The sequence below is a fragment of the Octopus sinensis genome, linkage group LG19 (genome assembly GCF_006345805.1).
Source record: "Octopus sinensis linkage group LG19, ASM634580v1, whole genome shotgun sequence".
NCBI lineage: Eukaryota > Metazoa > Mollusca > Cephalopoda > Octopoda > Octopodidae > Octopus > Octopus sinensis.
The window spans coordinates 49,041,601-49,061,979 of NC_043015.1; the positions used below are offsets into that span (position 1 = coordinate 49,041,601).

The following is a 20,379-nucleotide window of genomic DNA, read 5'->3' on the forward strand; positions in this document are numbered from 1 at the left end:
GTTTCTATGTTTTTGTTTTTATGTCTTCGTTTCTCATTGTGTTCAACGTTTTTTTGATGTCCTGTACCCATATATGCATGTATATATACATATATATGTGGGTATGTACATACATGTATGTATATATGCATATATTTATATATTATTTATATTATTATATGATCGAATGCCACGCATCCTTTTCCAAGTACATATATATACATATATATATATATATATATATATATTTGCATACACACACACATATATATTTACACATATATACACACATACACACACACATGTAAGTGGACAAGCAAAGTGACACTCCACACATTTCATGAGTTATTTAATAACAGTTTGACTCGTTTCCATAGAGCTTAACTTTTTTCTGGGTTTGTAAGACAGTCGCAAGGAACTGAATCACACTAATTAAATAATAAATTATAGACATGTGTGTGTGTGTGTGTGTGCAAAACCATATTTGACTATCATTCAAGATGCCAAAAAACATGTGCAGACAAGCACTAGTTGACATCATACTAGTTGACATCATACTAGTTGACATCATACTAGTTGACATCATACTAGTTGACATCATACTAGTTGACATCATAACACTATCAACAATACTTTTGGAAGAAGAAGAATATTTCTGAAGACTGACTTTGATTATTCAGTCTCAAGAAAATAATGTTGAGCATTGGTTAATGAAAGGTGTTGTGGACATTAGATACAGCAGGGCAAGTAACTTGCTATACTTCACATTTAAAGAACAGCGTCTTTCTTAGAGAAAAGCTAAGTAAAAAAAAAAAAAAAAAAAACCTTCATTGAAGTATTCAAATACTTGAAATAGAAAAGAAGCAGTTATTTAAAAAATAATTCAGATTTATTGGGGAAAAACAAAGATCTACAAATTGATAAATGTTTCATTTGCTGTTAATTAATAGACAGGTGTTGTAAATTGGAATAAAAAAATTAAGTGAAACAATAGAATTTTACTTCTCTCTCTGAATGTATGTATAATTTGTAATCCTGTTTTGGATGAGTCAATTTGTAAATGAGGTATATATAACCTGCTGGGTATAGATGTAACTGAATAATGCAGGTTGCTGAACACAGATGGAACTCAACAATACAGATAGCAGAGTAATCTAGACGTAACTGAGTAATAAAGCCTGCTGAGTAGAATAGATGCCATTGAGTAACACAGCCAGCTGAGTAGTACAATCTGCTGAGTAGCTAAGCAATGCAGGCAGTTGAGTATAGATGTCACTGAATAATATTATATAGCCTGCTGAGTCCAGATATAACTGAGTAATACAACCTGTTGAGTATAGATGTGATTGAGCAATACAGCTAGCTGAACACTGAGGGGATTCAATAATACAGCCTGCTGAGTATAGAGATGTGTAGTACAACCTGCTGAGTATAGACGGAACTCAATAATACAACCTACTGAGCCACAGTGCAACTGAGTAATATAGCCTGTTGAGCAGAAAATTCAGAACTGTTCAGTTTTCACAGACGATTCACTTAGTTATTGCTTTTAAACAGCAATAAGCTTCAGTGATCCTCACTGGTGGTGGTCGTGGGTGAAGTTAGCTCTTAACAAATACACTGACCCAAACGATAACTGGATCATTTTTTCACTGTTATTTTAGGGGGGACGCCATCCCGCCCTCATAACAATGATAACAAAATATACCATGCTGTTACTACAAGACAAATATGATAGAATGGAGTCGTCGACAGACTTTGCTAATGTGTATCTGAGTGCTTGCATGTGTGTGTGTGTGTGTGTATGTCTTTGATGAAACTAAGAAAAAAAAACCACTTAAAAAACCCTCTCCCTGGCATTTATGAGAAACCTCTGTGCATCAGTTCAATGGCTAAGCTGAGAAAGCTGATGTTGTGGGCTTGGTGTGAAATGTAGACAATCCACGTCTATAATTATTATTATTATTATTGTGAAATGCAGACAATCCACGTTCTATATTAATTGTGGGTCGGTAAGTAGTTAGTATTGCTGATAATTCAAGAAAATAGTGTTGCTTAGAAAAGAGGCACTACAATGGAAGATAGAGCCAGCTGAAATGAGAAGATGAAAGACAACAAAAACAAAAAAAACCATTTCATTTTCGGCCACTGCTTCCAGATGCTCCCGTTGAGTTTCGCAACTTGTCTACAATGTTACACAACTTTAGAACAGGTCCTAGTTTCAATCCCAAGTATTTCATCATCATATCGCTGTTGAGCAACAGGAGGGCTTTACCATCAATTTCCTACAAGAAACAAACAAAACCAGGTATTAAACCAATGAAAATAGCAACAAAATGAGACAAAAGAAAATCATCATCATCGTTTAACTTTTGTTTTCCATGCTAGCATGGGTTGGATGGTTCAACTGGGGTCTGGGAATGCCCTTCCTAACGCCTACCACTCCATGAGTGTAGTGGGTGCTTTTTACGTGCCACCTGCACAGGTGCCAGACGAGGCTGGCAAATGGCCATGATCGGATGGTGCTTTTTACGTGCCACCGGCACGGGGGCCAGACGAGGCTGGCAAACGGCCACAATCGGATGGTGCCTTTTACGTGCCACCGGCACGGGGGCCAGACGAGGCTGGCAACGGCCACAATCGGATGGTGCTTTTTATGTGCCACCGACACGGAGGCCAGGCGGGGCGGCACTGGCAACGGCCACGTTCGGATGGTTCTCTTACGTGCCACCGGCACTGGTATCACAGCTACAATTTCCATTGATGTTGATCGATTTCGATGTTAATTAAAAAAAACAAGGCCTACCAAGATACACAATTTTTTTTTCTTTTTCTTTTCATAAGTTTCAGCTCATGAGCTACAATCATGCTGGGACACCATTGTTTGGAGGGGACACCCAGGAGTGAACCAGGGACCTCTCACCTATTACATTTTTCACTGAAAACCACCTTACTACTTCCCCATCTCACTTACGGAGTCTTAACTTTTGAGTTACTTGGTGACCGCACTGATACTGGTAACATGTAAAAAGCCACCCAGTAAACTTTCTAAAGTGGTTGGCACGAGGAAGGGCATTCAGCCATGGAAACTGTGCCAAAGCAGATGTCAGAATTTGCTGTAGTTTTCTGGTTCACCAGTGCCAGCCAAACCACCCAACCCCATTAAACCAATGAAAACCGATGTTAAATAAGGATGAAATATTATTCTATAGGCGTAGGAGTGGCTGTGTGGTAAGTAGCTTGCTAACCAACCACATGGTTCCAGGTTCAGTCCCACTGCGTGGCACCTTGGGCAAGTGTCTTCTATAGTGTCGGGCCAACCAAAGCCTTGTGAGTGGATTTGGTAGATGGAAACTGAAAGAAGCCCATTGTATATATGTATGTGTGTGTGTGTTTATGTGTCTGTGTTTGTCCCCCCAACATCGCTTGACAACTGATGCTGATGTGCTTACATCCCCGTAACTTAGCGGTTTGGCAAAAGAGACCGATAGAATAAGTACTAGGCTTACAAAGAATAAGTCCTGGGGTCGATTTGCAACAATGGGCTTCTTTCAGTTTTTCATCTACTAAATCCACTCGCAAGGCTTTGATTGGCCTGAGGCTAGAGCAGAAGACACTTGCCCAAGGGGCCACACAGTGGGACTGAATCTGGATATATGTGTGTGTGTGTGTGTGTCATTGTGTCTATTTGTTCCCCCATCACTGCTTGATAACTGGTGTTGGTGAACTCACATCCCCATAACTTAGTGGTTCAGCAAAAGAGACTGATAGTATAAGTGCTAGGCTTAAAAAATAACGCCTGGGGAGGGTCGATTTGTTCAACTAAAACTCTTCAAGGCGGTGCTCCAGCATGGCCACAGTCAAACGACTGAAACAAGTGAAAGAATATAAACATAAACAGGAAATTCTCTCACAAAAATGAATATCGACAAATGTACAGCAAGTTTATTGAGTGAAATAATTTGTTATCCTTAATCCTTCAGCATTCAAACAGCCATATCCAGCCCAAATTTTCTCCCTTTTCTAACATCAAATTGGCCAGATTTGACCTCTCACATCTATCCAACAATGTCATTTTAAAAATAATGAAATACATCAGCGAAATGTTGAAGCTATGAGATAATGCATGGTTAATTCAAAAGAATGTGAATGAATAAGCAATACATTTAATAGAGTAATCTGAATGCTGAAGGGTTAATGTAATAATAACAAGATTTATGGTGTTATGGAGTCGCAATGGCCCAGTGGTTAGGGCAGCGGACTTGCGGTCGGAGGATCGCGGTTTCGATTCCCAGACCGGACTTTGTGTGTTTATTGGGCGAAAACACCTAAAAGCTCCACGAGGCTCTGGCAGGGGGTGGTGGCGACCCCTGTTGTACACTTTCGCCACAACTTTCTCTCACTCTCCCTTTCTGTTTCTTGAGCAACGCTGCGATGGACTGGTGACCCGTCCAGCTGGGGGGGAACACATACGCCACAGAAACCAGGCCCATGAGCCTGGCTAGGCTCGGAAAGGGCAACATTTATCGTTTTATCGTTTATTTTGGACTTAAATATGAACAGACAGAAATAGGTAGCTTTAGGCCCTTTGCCATCTCATGAAGATGAGAAGTTTGAAAAGAAAGGATTAAGCTTACATGTTTCCGGAAAATTTCTGTGTGTGGTTTGAGAGCTGGGTCTGTGTCACAAATGTGATTGATTACATCATCAATAGACCAATCAGAGGGATCGGTTGAGACTTTGTGAGGTCTGTGGTCGGATGTCGTAGAGCTCGCTGTAATTAGAAGAAATGATAAAGAAATTAATACAATATAAGGAAAGAAACTTGCAACAATAGAATTTAGAAGTGCAGTGGTTGAAGGATTACATTCAAAGTAATACTGATATTGTGTTGGTTGTGGCTTAGTGGTTAGGGTGTCAGCACCATGATTGTAAGATTGTGGTTTCGATTCCTGGACCGGGCGACGCGTTGTGTTCTTGAGCAAAACACATCATTTCACGTTGCTCCAGTCCACTCAGCTGGCAAAAATGAGTAACGCTGCGATGGACTGGCATCCCGTCCAGCTGGGGAACACATATGCCATAGAAACCGGGCCCATGAGCCTGGCTAGGCTTTAAAAGAGCGCATTTATTATTATTATTTTGTCTTTGGAATGAGATTATCCATCCACCCAGCCATTATTTCCACCCATTATTCCCGGGATGGTCATGGGAGTAGAGTCCACAGACATCACCTCCATAGGGTCCTATCAGAAGCAACCATCATTAGATTCTCTAGATGGATTCCCAAACACAACCAACTGAGACTATGGACATTAATCCAATCACCTCGTTCTTGGTCTATCCCGAGGTTTCCAGCCAGATGGCTCAGCTTGAAGAATCCATTTTGCAATTCTTTTCTGTGACACTCCCAGTGGCCCCAAACAACCAAATCAAACAAATAGAGCACAGTCTTATGTAGAACTTTGATAAGCTTTCACAATTAACCTTGCAGATAATGTACAGAAATTTGTGATCAGAAAATAAGAGTACCACAATTAAGGTTATCATAAACAGAAAAGGCCAAGATCAATTTTGTTAGACCAAACACAGTAACTCTTCATAATAACATTGTGAAGCATATATAGGAACATCATCATCATCATCATCATCGTTGTCGTTTAACGTCCACTTTCCATGCTGGCATGGGTTGGACGGTCTGACTGAGGGCTGGCGAGTCAGAAGGCCGCCCTAGGCTCCAATCTGATTTGGCCAAGTTTCTACAGCTGGATGCCCTTCCTAACACCAAGCACTCCGACAGTGTAGTAGATGCTTTTACATGCCACTAGCACGAGAGCCAGTCAGGCATCAAACCACACTCAAATGGTGCTTTTTACGTACCACCAGCACGGAAGCCATTCAGGCAATGCTGGCAACAATCATGCTCGAATAGTGCTTTTTACGTGCCACCAGCATGGGAGCTGGTCAGCGGCCCTGGCACGGGTGCAAATCAGGTGGTAGTGTTATCAGTCATGACAATGATTTCACTTGCCTCAACAGGTCTTTGCAAGTGTAGTTTATTGTCCAATGATTCAAGGGTACTCTTAAATGGAGTGGTTATACAGCACTGGCATAGGCCATGGTTTATGGTCTCACTTGGCTTGCCAAGTCTTCTCAAGCACAGCATATCTCCAAGGGTCTCTATCACTTGTTATTGCCTCAGTGAGGCCCAATGTTCGAAGGTAATGCTTCACCACCTTATCCCAGGTCTTCCTGAGTCTACCTCTTCCACAGGTTACCTCAACTGCTAGGGCGTGACACTTTTTCACATAGCTGTCCTCAGTACAGGTTGTCCTGTAGAAACCTCCAGTTGTCTTCCACGTCATGTGATGCTATATCCCCCTTCTATTTCATTAAAGCTTCGAGTAATACGTCTCTAAATCTGTCCATTCACAGGATCCTTAACCCTTTAGTGTTTAAACCGGCCATATTAGGCCAAAAGTGTCTTCCTGTTTTATGCTCAAACCAGCCAGCTCTGACCTCTCACACCTACCCTACAAAGCCATTCTAAAAATAAACAGGGACATCATCAATATCCCAGAGTTACAAGATGCTGTACAATTAATTAAAAACAATGTAATTAAACAGGCTTTACATTTGACAGAGTAATCTGAATGCTAAAGGGTTAAGCTTCCAGACCCTTCTTCCCCATGCTGGTTGTCTTCTGGGCATCTATTTAGCCCTGATCCTGAAGTCACTAACTACTAATCTATGTTGTGGGTTGCATTCTTCACCTTGGAAGGTTTTAGCATTTATAAGTAGCCATCTTTCCTGTTTCCTGGCAAGGGTGTAGTCAATTTGACTAGTGTGTCTACCAGATTGGTAGGTGAATAGGTGACTGGCAGGTATCCCGATGTTAGTGCTAAATAGTATAAACGCATGCTTATCTTAATTTTTCCTACATTTGCTCTGTATTTCATAACTAGTAATGTTACAAAGTATAGTAGTTATTTAACCACTATACTGGAAGCAGACTGAAATATAAGCTATGTTGAGCTCTAAACACAACGGTAGCAGTCATACATCTAACTGAACACTTGAGATGTAATATAATAACATTGTATATTTAGCTAAGTTATTGCTAGAGTAGAAGTATCATGAACTTTCTGAACTATTAACCTCATCTTTTGTATTTTCATCAAACAACAATAGTTGAAGATGAACAAACTTGACTGCTCTTAACCTTTTAGTATTCAGATTATTCTATCAAAATAATGCTTATTTATTCACATTGTTATTCACATAACTTTGAGATTTCAATGATGTGATTGATTGTTTTTAGAATGACATTTTAGGGTACATGTGAGAGGTCAGATCTTGCTGGTCTAAACATAAAACAGGTGGAATATTTGGGCTGGATACGGCCAGTTTAAATGCTAAAGGGTTAAACAAGAATACTAAAAATGAACTTGACCGCTCCCAAAAATTCAGTAAAGAAACAGGAAAAATAATCCAAAATCCTTGTCCGGTACTGGATCGATCCCAAAATCTAATCAGCTCGTGCCAGTCATGAGGCCAAACATCCCTGAACGTTTCATCTGAATCCATCCAGCGGTTCTTGAGATATCTCTGTCCATGGACAAACAAACAAACGCAACTGAAAACAATACCTCCGGTGTCACTAAGGAGGAGGTAACAAGAACAATAATAAACAAATGAAGAACAAATATATAGTTTCAGAAAACCCAACAGAAATATTTTTTTTTTTTGTACCAGTTGATACTAACCTTCAGCCTCATAAGCAGACATTTTTCTTTGGATTTTGTGCATGCGGATGCCTTTCTGACTGTCAATAGATTCATTGGAATACCTGCGCCGTGGAGCTTTGTGATGACGAGACTCTCGAGGTTCGGGACTGTCTTCTTCTATGCATAAAAATACAAAAGAAAATGCATGTCATGGATTTTGTAAACTCCGAGGTCTGATCAAAAGGTATTGGGGTTGTTGCTATGGTAAAGGAGATAAAGTCAGCAGGGTGGAAACCCGCAGGGCACAGATTGTCCTAAAACTCTGTTGTACATGGTGTCATATTCTCGCTCACTGCTTCCACACAAAACAAGAGGATACACATGGAGGGAAAAGTCACTGAAGAGGTCACAGGTGTGCAACAAAAGATTTCCAGACAATCGTCATCATCATCATCATCATCGTTTAGCATCCGTTTTCCATGCTGGCATGGGTTGGACGGTTCAACTGGGGTCTGGGAAGCCAGAAGACTGCGACTGCACCAGGCCCAGTCTGATCTGGCAATGTTTCTACGGCTGGATGCCCTTCCTAATGCCAACCACTCCGTGAGTGTAGTGGGTGCTTTTTACGTGCCACCGGCAGAGGTGCCAGACGAGGCTGGCAAACGGCCACGATCGGATACATAAGAAAAAACAAGAGCACTCAGAGAGCACAAACCTCTGCCAAGGCAACACCAATGTCTTCTCAATGATTAGCCAGAGATGATTTTTAAAATGAGAATATCTGAAATAAACTTGACTGCTCTCACAAACGAGAATACTAAAAATGAACACGACCGCTGTTTATAAAGTGTTTATAAGAAGTGAAGTGTGTAGAGTGTGGTCATCTCAGCACACCACAGATGTTCCATCAGTGACCACGGCAGAGAAAATGTGTGTGAGGGAGGGAGGCAGGGAGAAAGAGGAGCAGAGAGAGAGGGTGCATGTGTGGAAAGAGGCATGGCTTGAAGGTTATTATGGCCAAGAACCTTTCCAAAATTCAAATCCCACTTGAAAGGAACAAGATTTCAAGATGCCACAGAAATCCAAGAGAATGCGATGAGGCAGCTGCTCACGATCCAAAAAAAAGGAGCTCCAGGAATGCTTCCATTAATGGAAATGACGCTGGGTAAAATGTGTGACTTCAGAATGGGACTACATTGACCGGGAGATAAGAGAGTAGTAATGAGATGGCGTGGCTGGGTGCCAGTTGAGAGATTTAACCCTTTGCCATTTAAACCGGCCATATCCTGTCCAAATGGTCTACCTGTTTTATGTTCAAGCCAACCAGATCTGACCTCTTGTACCTACCCTACAATGTCATTCTAAAAATTAAACAATCACATCGTTGAAATCTTGAAGCTATGAGATAATGCATAATTAAATCGAAACAATGTGAATAAATAAGAATTATATTTGACAAAGAAATCTGAATGATAAAGGGTTAAGGGATAAGAGGGGACACAAGTAGGTGCCTTGCTGTAGTGTAGATACATGGATACCCCCAAGAGAGTGAGTTGGAGAGTATGATAAAGAGAGTGACAGTGAGAGAGATGATGTGTTGGGATATACCCTCGAGGTACATGAGGTGAGGGGGGGGTGAGAATAGGTGAGGTGATATAGAGGCTTGGGCTGGGTGGGTGGGCAGGATGGAGTGACTGTAGCAAATGATGGAGATAAATAGAGGAGAGGCCAAAGAGCAGGGGTTAGAGTAGATATATGAGGGCATTGAGGGTGATTAGCAGGTAAGTGAGGAGTTGATGGAGAGCAGCAGAGGGAGAGAAGAGAGAGGGTGCAGAAAGGAGGTGAATGGTGGAGGCAGTCTGCAGGGGAAGAAAAGTAACTGGAGGGGAAAGGAAGGTAACTGAGAAATCCAGGGGATGTAGTATGTACCTATTCTGCTCTCAGGTGATAAGTGAAAGTGATGGGTGTTAGTGGATGAAATGTAGGTGTGAGGGAGAAAAGTTAACAAGGCAGAACCCCTTATGAACAAGAATTGCCAAGGTGGTTTTAGGATATCAATCCTGCTGTGGTGGGCGGGTGAGTCTTCTTGATTACAGTAAGGCACCAAATATCTTGGTCCTTTCTCAGTTCCTTCATAAGGCTCAGCGTTTTGAGATTGGCTTTAAATACTTTGTCCTGTGTTTTCCTGGGTGACCCTCTTCTACAAGTTCCCTCTACTTTGTGTGCACTTCTTTATGCACATGCGCACAATGTGACTGTTTACTTATAGAATGACATTGTAGGGTAGGTGTGAGAGACCAGATCTGGTCAGCTTAAAGATAAAACAGGCAGGATATTCGGGCCTGTCGTGGATGGTTTAAATGCTAAAGAGTTAATGAACAAGAATTATATGAATGGTTAAAGGTTGAATGAAAAAGGACTGTTGGCATATGAACAACCTGGAAAAAAAAAAAAAAAAACCCCACCGCCCCAGCATGGCCACAGCTCGTGAGCTGAAACTAGATAAAAAAAAAAAAAAAAAACAGGAGTCATATCTGAAGGGAAACAAAGATATTTTGAGTGAGATTGATAGCGGTGCCCCAGCATGGCCACAGCTTGTGAGCTGAAACTAGATAAAATAAATAAATGAATAAAAATGTTCCATACCTATTTTAATACGATGAGTGCTAACTTTGAGGCACTTTGAACATCGACCTTCTAAAGGTTGGCTGGATAGGAAATTCTCGCAACAGCCAAGCTCTTCCATCATACCTTCTAAGTAGCTCCAGAAATCAGAGATTTTGAATGCTGATGGGAGGCGTTTGGTGTAAGTTTTGTTTCCATTATTTGCTGGAAAATTCAGAGAAATTTTTTAAATGAATAAAACAAAACAAAAATAATGATAGAAAACTGTGGAGTAAATTAAAACACTTTTGAATTAGAAATTATAGGCGTTGGAGTGGTTGTGTGGTAAGTAGCTTGTTTACCAACCAAATGGTTCCGGGTTCAGTCCCACTGTGTGGCAACTTGGGCAAATGTCTTCTACTATAGCCTTGGGCTGAACAAAACCTTGTGAGTGGATTTGGTAGATGGAAACTGAAAGAAGCCCGTCGTATATATATATACCAACCACATGGTGCCGGGTTCAGTCCCACAGCGTGGCATCTTGGGCAAGTGTCTTCTGCTATAGCCCCGGGCCGACCAATGCCTTGTGAGTGGATTTGGTAGACGGAAACTGAAAGAAGCCCGTCGTATATATGTATATATATATGTGTGTGTGTCTGTGTTTGTCCCCCTAGCATTGCTTGACAACCGATGGTGGTGTGTTTACATCCCCGTAACTTAGAGTTCGGCAAAAGAGACCGATAGAATAAGTACTAGGCTTACAAAGAATAAGTCCTTGGGTCGATTTGCTCGATCAACTAAAGGCAGTGCTCCAGCATGGCCACAGTCAAATGACTGAAACAAGTAAAAGAGTAACTAAATAGATATAAAAAGCATTAGGCTGGACGAGGGAATATAAAAAATAAGATCAATACATATTACACGGTTTTATTTGTTTTCATCATCCTTGTTGTTCAATGTCTATTTTCTATGCTGGCATAAGTTGGACAGTTTGACAGGAGCTGGTAAGCTGGAGTGCTGCACCAGGCTCTGATTGTCTGTTTTGGTATGGTTTCTACAACCGGATGCCCTTCCTAATATAAACCCCTTTACAGGGTGTACTGGATGCGTTTTACATGGTGCCAGCACGGGTGCTTTTTACAGGGCACCACCACAGATGCCATTTACATGGCACCTGTTACAAGAACTCATCCTCATCAAATGTAAAGGTATGAGAGAGTAGGAAGGGCATCCAGCTATAGGAACTGTGCCAGAGTAGACATTGGTGCACAATCCCAGCATTCAAGCACAAGTGCTTCAAAAGGCTACTACACATCCTGTAAACAGAGCACAGTGGAGGCACATGGCCTAGTGGTTAGAGCAGCGAACTCGCAGTCGAGGGATCGTGGGTTCGAAGGTAATGGTGAACTTCTGCTGACTCTTTCGCCCTGCATCTTGCAGTTCACCTGCGACGGACCGGCGTCCCATCCAGGTGGGGAACCTATATGCCAAGGAAACCGGGAAACTGGCCCTTATGAGCCAGGCATGGCTCATGAAGGAACAAACAAACACAGAGTACAATATGAACAGCTTTGTCAGACAGCTGGTAGACAGGGACCACTCCCTGTACAGGAAAAAGGATGAAAGCTTACCAGGTACGGTTAAGTATCTCCCCACAACTCCCTGTTGAAAGCCATTCTTCAGGGCACAGTTGAGGGAGGGCAGAAAAGAGAGGCAGACAGAAAAAAATCCTGGTTTGATAAGATCAAGGACTGGACAGGTCACAACACAGCAAACTTGCTGTGCCTGACAGAGAACAGAGACTAGTGGTAAGATCTGGCTTTTGAAAGCATCTAGAGTAGCACCCTAACAACTGGCTGCATCAGTTAAGGGATCTTTGATGAAGCTGATATGATTGATGACGAACGAGAAATATGCTTATCAATATCAGTTGATATATTAAATTTCAATGCCTTTCATCGAAAACCGGTGATTGTCGTACGCTGATGACGTAAGAGCACCCACGATACTCTCGGAGTAGTTGGCGTTAGGAAGGGCATCCAGCTGTAGAAAGATTGGAGCCTGGTGCAGCCATCTGGTTCACCAGTCCTCAGTCAAATTGTCCAACCTATGCTAGCATGGAAAGCGGACGTTAAACGATGATGATGATTATGATGATAATAAAATAATAATACCACGTTTTCATGACTCTGTCCCTAACAAAGCATTTTAAATAGAAGCAATTTCTTTAATTCACTTACTTTGAGGAATTCTCTTACTGCCTTCATCAAGGAACTAACTCCAAACATGTTGAAGTATTGATTTTTAGTCAAACATATCAGCTCTAGGACTTTAATGTATTTTAGCCAAGTATGTCTGCCCCAGACTTTACTGTCATTTAATCAATCATATCAACTCTAAGGCTTCTACTATTTTTTAATCAAGTAGGTCAGCCCCAGGACTTATTCCAAACTAGAACGCAATTTATTCCAGGCGCAGGAGTGGCTGTGTGGTAAGTAGCTTGCTAACCAACTACATGGTTCCGGGTTCAGTCCCACTGCGTGGCACCTTGGGCAAGTGTCTACTGCTATAGCCCCGGGCCGACCAATGCCTTGTGAGTGGATTTGGTAGACGGAAACTGAAAGAAGCCTGTTGTATATATGTATATATATATGTGTGTTTGTGTGTCTGTTTGTCCCCCTAGCAGTGCTTGACAACCGATGCTGGTGTGTTTATGTTCCTATCACTTAGCGATTCGGCAAAAGAGACTGATAGAATAAGTACTGGGCTTTGCTCGACTAAAGGCGGTGCTCCAGCATGGCTGCAGTTAAATGACTGAAACAAGTAAAAGAGTAAAAGAGAGAGTGTCACAGATTCTGTATTGTCATGACTATACGTGAATACTTCAGGTGGGTTGGTGTTAAAATGAGTTGTTAAATGCAGAGCTACACCAAAGAATGGTTAGAGAGAGCAAACAAAATTTAAAGATCCCAACCTTTCACATGCATGCAACTATTGCAGACCCCTTTTAAAATGGTTTGGTTCTCAAGACAATGACATTATTACACACAACAACTAAAGTTAAATGTCTCTCACATACAATTCATAGATGATACAAATAGATGTATATTTTAAAGACCATATATATATATATATATGTATTCTTATTTTTTCTTTCATTTGGTTCAGTCAGTTGGCTGCGACCATGCTGGAGCACCGCCTTTAGTCAAACAAATCGACCCCAGGACTTATTCTTTGTAAGCCTAGTACTTATTCTATCGGTCTCTTTTTGCTAAACTGCTAGGTTACGGGGAAGTAAACACACCATCGGTTGTCAAGCAATGGTGGGGGGACAAACAGATACACAAACATACCATTTTTATCAATATATATATATATATATTATATATATATAGAGAGAGAGAGAGAGAGAGAGAGAGAGAGAAAGTTTACGAAAAAAACACAAGACGAAGACAGGTGGTGTACAAAATAAACAAATGTATTAGTATAACGCTCAGGAATAGAAAAAGTCTTTTACGTTTCGAGCCTACGCTCTTCTACAGAAAGGAACACAGAAAAAACAAGGAGAGAAACAAGGAGAGAAAAGAAATATGTGTAGTGGCTAACGATCTATCATGGCGAGTATATATATATATGACGGGCTTCTTTCAGTTTCCATCTACCAAATCCACTCAAAAGGCTTTGGTCGGTCCATGGTTATAGTAGAAGACACTTGTCCAAGGTGGGTGCCACGCAGTGGGACTGAACCCCCAAACCATGTGGTTGGTAAGCAAGCTACTTACCACACAGCCAATCCTGTGCCTATGTACATATATATATATATATGTATATATATATATAGTAAGAAAAAAAAAGGGATTAAAAAATCCAGGCAGATATTAATAAAATACTTGGTTTTAAATGAATTTAGTTAACTATATCCAACAATCAGACATGAATAAATGCAATACACATAGATCCAAATAGCATTTAGAAGAATTTCAAGAAATTCAGAGTATTAGACAATGGTTCTCATCATCATCATCATCGTTTAACGTTCGCTTTCCATGCTAGCATGGGTTGGACGATTTTGACTGAAGGCTGGCGAACCAGATGGCTGCACCAGGCTCCAATCTTGATTTAGCAGAGTTTCTACAGCTGGATGCCCTTCCTAACGCCAACCACTCCGAGAGTGTAGTGGGTGCTTTTTACATGTCACCGGCACGTGGGCCAGTCAGGCGGTACTGGCAACGACCTCGCTTGAATCTTTTTACACATGCCACCAGCACAGGTGCCAGTAAGGCAACGTTGGTAATGATCACGTTCGAATGGTGCCCGGTTCTGTTCTATATTTTTGAGATGAGGAATTCTTTACATTATTTACATTGGATGGATATGTGTCCTCATCTTGTTTGTTGTTGCCACAATGTTTCAGCTGATTTACTCTCCAGCCTTCATCAGGTGTCCAGGTAGAATTTTGAACCCAACCCTGGGTTCTCATTCTTAAGGTATTATTTTTGATGATGTTGTTGTTATCATTATTTATTCAAGGAACTGCCTGGAATTGAACTCGCAGTCTTGAGGTTAGTAGCCCAAGCTCTTAATCATTATGCTATATGTCCGTGGATAACACTGGTGGTATGGAGAGGGGAAACTGGTATGCATGAGCAACTGCTGGTCTTCCATAAACAACCTTCCCCGGACTTGTGCCTGGGAGGGTAACTTTCTAGGTGCATTACCATGGTCAGTCATGACCAAAGGGGGTCTCAGATCTTATAGCTTTGAGATTTTAATGATGTATTTGTGTTTTTAGAACAAGAGGCTAGGTCTGGTCAGTTTAGATATAAAACAAGTAGGATATTTGGGCATGATCTGACTAAAGAGTTAATAACAAAAAATTATTTTAGTAAATTTTTCATCATTTTCACAGTTAATTGAGATGAAGGCAGTGTATTTCAGTAGAAATAGGGTTATGGTTAGTAATAATAATAATAATAATAATAATAATAATAATAATAATAATAATAATAATAATCGCCCTGAATGGCCTTTGCCAGCCTCGCCTGGCCCCCGTGCCGGTGGCACGTAAAAAGCACCATCCGGTCGTGGCCGCTTGCCAGCCTCGTCTGGCACCTCTGCCGGTGGCACGTAAAAGCACCCACTACACTCACGGAGTGGTTGGCATTAGGAAGGGCATCCAGCCATAGAAACATTGCCCGATCAGACTGGGCCTGGTGCAGCCTTCTGGCTTCCCAGACCCCAGTTGAACCGTCCAACCCATGCTAACATGGAAAGCGGACGCTAAACGATGATGATGAATAATATTAGAAATAATATTAAAAGTTTACCTGTAACAATAATTTTACTAGTTCCATCCTTCAAAAGATTGAAGACTGTTTGTTCGTGGTTTCCACATTCAATGCAGCCCTGGGCCACTTCCCGTAAAACTCTATGCAATGTGCCCGGTCCATAATGCAAAGGAAGCTGCTGTACCTTACGAGGATTCAAGTAACTTCCAGGATTACATGAACGGTTGATATAGACACACACTACAAGAAATAAAACAACCCATTGATCAGAGACATGTATTTGAGCTTCAAAACAAGCAGGCTGTTTAGAAATTTGGGAAGTAAACAGATATATATTCTTAGTGAAGAAAATAAATTTTTTATTAAATGAGTTATTAAATTTACAGAAATAACGAATAAATGCAATTTGGTTTTTGTTAATGTTTACCAGATATATCATTTTGGCATAAAGCTAAATGCTAGGAGGAATGGTAAGACTGAATAGTTTCAGTTTAAGGAAAAATATCAAAATATTCAACTAAACATTTAAAAGTCGATTACATACAATATTGTTTTATAATCAATATATTTTGGAGTGAGTTTGGACGAGAAAACAATCTTGATAATGAATTTAATAAATTAAGCCAGAGAGAGAAAGAGGAAAAAAAAAAAAGACAGAAAATTAAATGAGGTATTTACAGAAAACACTGAGGGGGGGAAAAGAAGAAAAAAAAAAAAGATCAATTATACTGATTTTATAATGTCAACTAAAACTCAAATTTGGAATTTCTTGAGCATACAAGAATTAACTTTTTGAATAGTAGTGTTACAGATGAAATCTGCTCGTTTCACTATTGAAAAAGTTAATTAAATGTTAATAAAGAATCAAATTGTGTTGAAGGAGTTAGAAGTTACTCGCCATTTACATCAGTGAAAGTGTGAGCAATATGGGTGGAATGGATATAACAAGGAAGCACAGCTTTACAGAAGTCCAATTGGAATGGTCTTAAATCCAATGATGGGGGGTGTCAACAGGTGCTAAGAACTGAAGAGGATTTACTGACCTGTGGTGCTGCTATGTGTAGAACTTGTATCTGGTTCTGTAATCATGACTACCGGGGAATGGGCTTCTCGTGGGGAGAGCTGTCGGTCAGGGCTGGAGGGACTGGCAATAGATGAGCGCGACTGCCCCCCACCCCCAGGGCCTGTGGCTGGGGTGGTCACTTGACTGGCCGATGATGCTCCAGGAGCCGGCAGGTTCAGCACCATGGGTTGGTGCTTTATCACCTTGTTCAATTTGTACTGCGACGTGCCTATGAGTCAGAAATGATCAACCACAGTGAGCTACTCGGCACATGACTTCAGAATTATCATTATTATTATTATTATTAGTCTTTTTTTTTTTTTTTTACGAAAGGTTTAAGAAACTGTTTTGAAAGGGCCTGGCACACTTAATTATTATATGCTACCAATTAAAGCAGCATTATTATAGAGATTATATAGAGAGATTATTACAGAGATTATCAATGATTAAAGGAAAACTAAAAGTTTACAAATAGAAATAATTTCAGCTTAAAAACAAAGGGATTGTAAGACTTAGTTGTGATGTTGTTTTCTTTTTAAGCTAGTATACATAGTTTGATATATGCAGAAGACTACTTACAAATTTTTACTTTTAAAATATTACTTAAATATTACAAAAATATAAGAATTAAATATCATTTAGGCGAATTTAATGATCCCCCCCCTTATCTTGCTATTTCTATTTTAAACATTTTTTAAAATAGATATCACAAAAATTCTTAAAATGAGGCAAAAACTAAAACTCAAAAGAATATATTCACTCAAAGAATTCAACAAGCAAATTCAAAATAAAATAATTTTGGGAGTTATAAATTATTAATTCTTTTTACACGGTTAATACAATTATTAAAAACAGGATTATTCATAAGAAAACCGGAATAATTGTGCGTGAAAGGTCTGTAGAAGATTCTAAATGATATGTATTTATGGTAAGCGGATTCGAAGATCCTAGAAAGGGTGAAAGGGAACATTTTTCTAAATCATGGTGAAATTGTAAGGGAGTAAAGTACTTCACTGCTGGGTAAATGCATGAAAACTAGTAGGCAGAAAGAGATGGGGGGAAAAAATCCCCAAATGTAAATAGATGCCAGGGTTTCTAAACACATCATCACTGACAGGGATGATAGTGAGAAAAATAGGTTTTAGGGACCGACTACGAAAGGTGATTCACCTTTTCAAGAATTGCGTTTCAGACCGACAGAGGTATCAAAAAATGTAGAATAAAACCAATTAGTAATTTCCTGCATTTGAAGTCTAGAGGACATGGCATCCTGTAGTTAAGTATATATGTATATATACACATATATATAAAAAGGCGGAGGGGTTATGGAAATGCTATTGTGTATAGATAGAGTCAGCTATGAAGGCTGTACAGAATTAGGATTGAGAAAAAATAAGATATATTGGCTTTTAATTTTCTCGTGTCTCACAGCCCGTAGCCACTTCAGTTTTCACTTGTTACTTATATACATATCAATTTTTAACTGCTTTATTCAAAGTGGTTCAAACCTCTTTTAAAGGCAAACATTTTTTTTAACACTTTTGCTATTAATTTTCCTTGTTTTTGTAAAAGAACTGAGACAAGGCATCAAAGTGGTTGGTAGTGGTAAAAATAATGGTTAGTTTAATCGAGGTCTGAACCAGTTTCAGTAAGGCAGTATATTCTATTGCACTGTATTAGTAGTAAGAAGATATGAACGGATTACTGGCAGCTCTAAACATGAAAAGGGTTAAAACAAATGTTTGTTTTGTTTTTTTTTGTTTTTTGGGGGGTTTTTTGTCTTTTTTTTTTTTGTGGTATAAAAATGTGTAAATGATCGCGTGGAGCAATTTGAAAGTGGGTAAGTACTGTAAATAACAGGTAATCAACTCCAGCATGCTCAAGAACTCCAAAGCTAGGCTAAAAACTAACATATTTTAACACAGCTTGTAGAAAGGAAAAAAAAAAAATTAATAAATAAATAATAATATAAACTGAAAATCAAATGTGCTAAGTAAATGGCTTTTTCACACCTTCCAAATGACATGTAAACTAGTTTTAGATAAGTTTATAACCAAATCTGATCAGGCATGCATTGTATAAAGTGCATAAACAACCATATAAACAAGGATAATAATAATAATAATAATAATAATAATATAATAATAATAATAATAATAATATAATAATAATAATAAATATTTTGCTACATAAATGGACCAAAACAGATATCACAGAAGGTTTCAAAACTGACACAATGAATATTATTAGTATAGTGAGCAGATAAAAAGACAAGAGTCAAGTAAACAATACAGATGGTAATTTTAGTTTATATTGGTAGAAACAGAACTGCTAAGAGAAGCTGCTTTAGGTGAAGGTAAAGGATTAAAATCTCTACAAGAATTTGCTCCAGTGTTACAGTTTGAAAATGTTTAGTTAAAAGGTATTTGTGTGTATATATAGTCTTTTGTAATGTTTATTGCTCTCAAGTTAAGAACTGTTAGTAATTAATTAATTAACTCCTGTCTCATTATATTATCTAGTGCCAGGCCATTGGTTAAAAGGTAACAAAAAAAAAAATTGAAAAAAAAAAAAAAAAACACAGTCATATACAATTTTCATAGCATTTAAAAGGATGAAGTTTAAAGTAAGAAAAATAAAGATAAAAAAATGTTTTTTTTTTTTGTTGTTTTTTTTAATTAAGACCATTTCTTGAAATTAGTAATGAATATACAAAGCAGATGAACACAGAAATGTATTTAAATTCAGAAATGTATTTTAAATTTCAATAAAAATGAAAAATGAAAAAATTGTGAGAGGAATAAAGAGGAGTTAATTTTACTCTCAAGATTTAAACTACGAAATAAAATATTAAATTAATTTGAAGTTTAAATTGTGAATGAACACCCTCTAAAATTCCATAAAGTTTTTTTTTTTTTAAATTCATATATTTTATGAAGTTTGGAGATTTCAATTCAAAACAACTCTTGTAATACGAACCTGCTTGAGGCTACTTCTAGTTTTATCATACAAACATCTCGTTTAAAAGTGATTTAAATTAAAACCTTTTGACAGAACTTCATGTTAATTTATGTTCCAGGACCCAGATTAATAACGACAAAATTATTTTACTAAATTCTTTGTTATTTACAAAATTAATTGAAGCAAAAGTCAATTCAACAGAAATTTGGTAACAAGGAGGTTAAGTAACAGAGTAACAAATTTGTTAAATAATGAAATAAATTTATTTTATATTCAACACTAGTTAGGAGAGGGTTTTAAAAGTCAAACAATTAAATTTCAAATTACTATTATTATTATTAGATCAAAAAAAGCCAATCCACTTTCCATTACATAATGTTAAATTATTATAACATTAATCCAATTTACAGTTTTTTTTAATGAAATTCTTTCCCTCTTTCCTTAATTACTCAAATAGTTACTGAATTTTAAATGGGTTACTTTAATATTCTATGAAAGGACCATCCATCAACTGTAACAATTTTATTAGATAGTTAATTGCAAAAGAAAAAAAAAAGATGTCAAAATATTTTCCTAAAAGACTGAGAACTAAGACAAATAAAGAGATATGTCAAAGTTTTAACTGAATTTATTATTAGAAAAGAGTATTTTGATATATGTTAGGTCTGAGTAACAGAAGAAGAAGAAGAGATAAAAAGTGGATTAGCAACAGATCAACTGGTAAAACCAAGAATTAAGAGGGATAATGAATAAATAC

The 20,379-nt window shown here is 38.6% G+C and overlaps 1 protein-coding gene across 4 annotated transcripts in view; it reads right to left on the reverse strand.

Moving 5' to 3' along the window:
- Positions 1–602: 602 nt before the first annotated feature.
- LOC115222105 (sex comb on midleg-like protein 2) overlaps positions 603–20,379 on the reverse strand; it is a 65,252-nt gene continuing 45,475 nt past the window's right edge. For 2 of the 4 annotated variants that reach the window (XM_029792224.2, XM_029792222.2), the window contains 6 exons: positions 16,642–16,890; positions 15,638–15,838; positions 10,353–10,535; positions 7,746–7,883; positions 4,617–4,753; positions 603–2,264 (listed from right to left, as the gene is read on the reverse strand). In XM_029792224.2, coding sequence (XP_029648084.1) covers positions 2,115–2,264; positions 4,617–4,753; positions 7,746–7,883; positions 10,353–10,535; positions 15,638–15,838; positions 16,642–16,890 — 1,058 coding nt within the window. In that variant the 3' untranslated portion in view covers positions 603–2,114. The remainder of the gene's footprint in view (positions 2,265–4,616; positions 4,754–7,745; positions 7,884–10,352; positions 10,536–15,637; positions 15,839–16,641; positions 16,891–20,379) is intronic. The other 2 variants (XM_029792223.2, XM_029792225.2) reach the window with 2 other exon arrangements.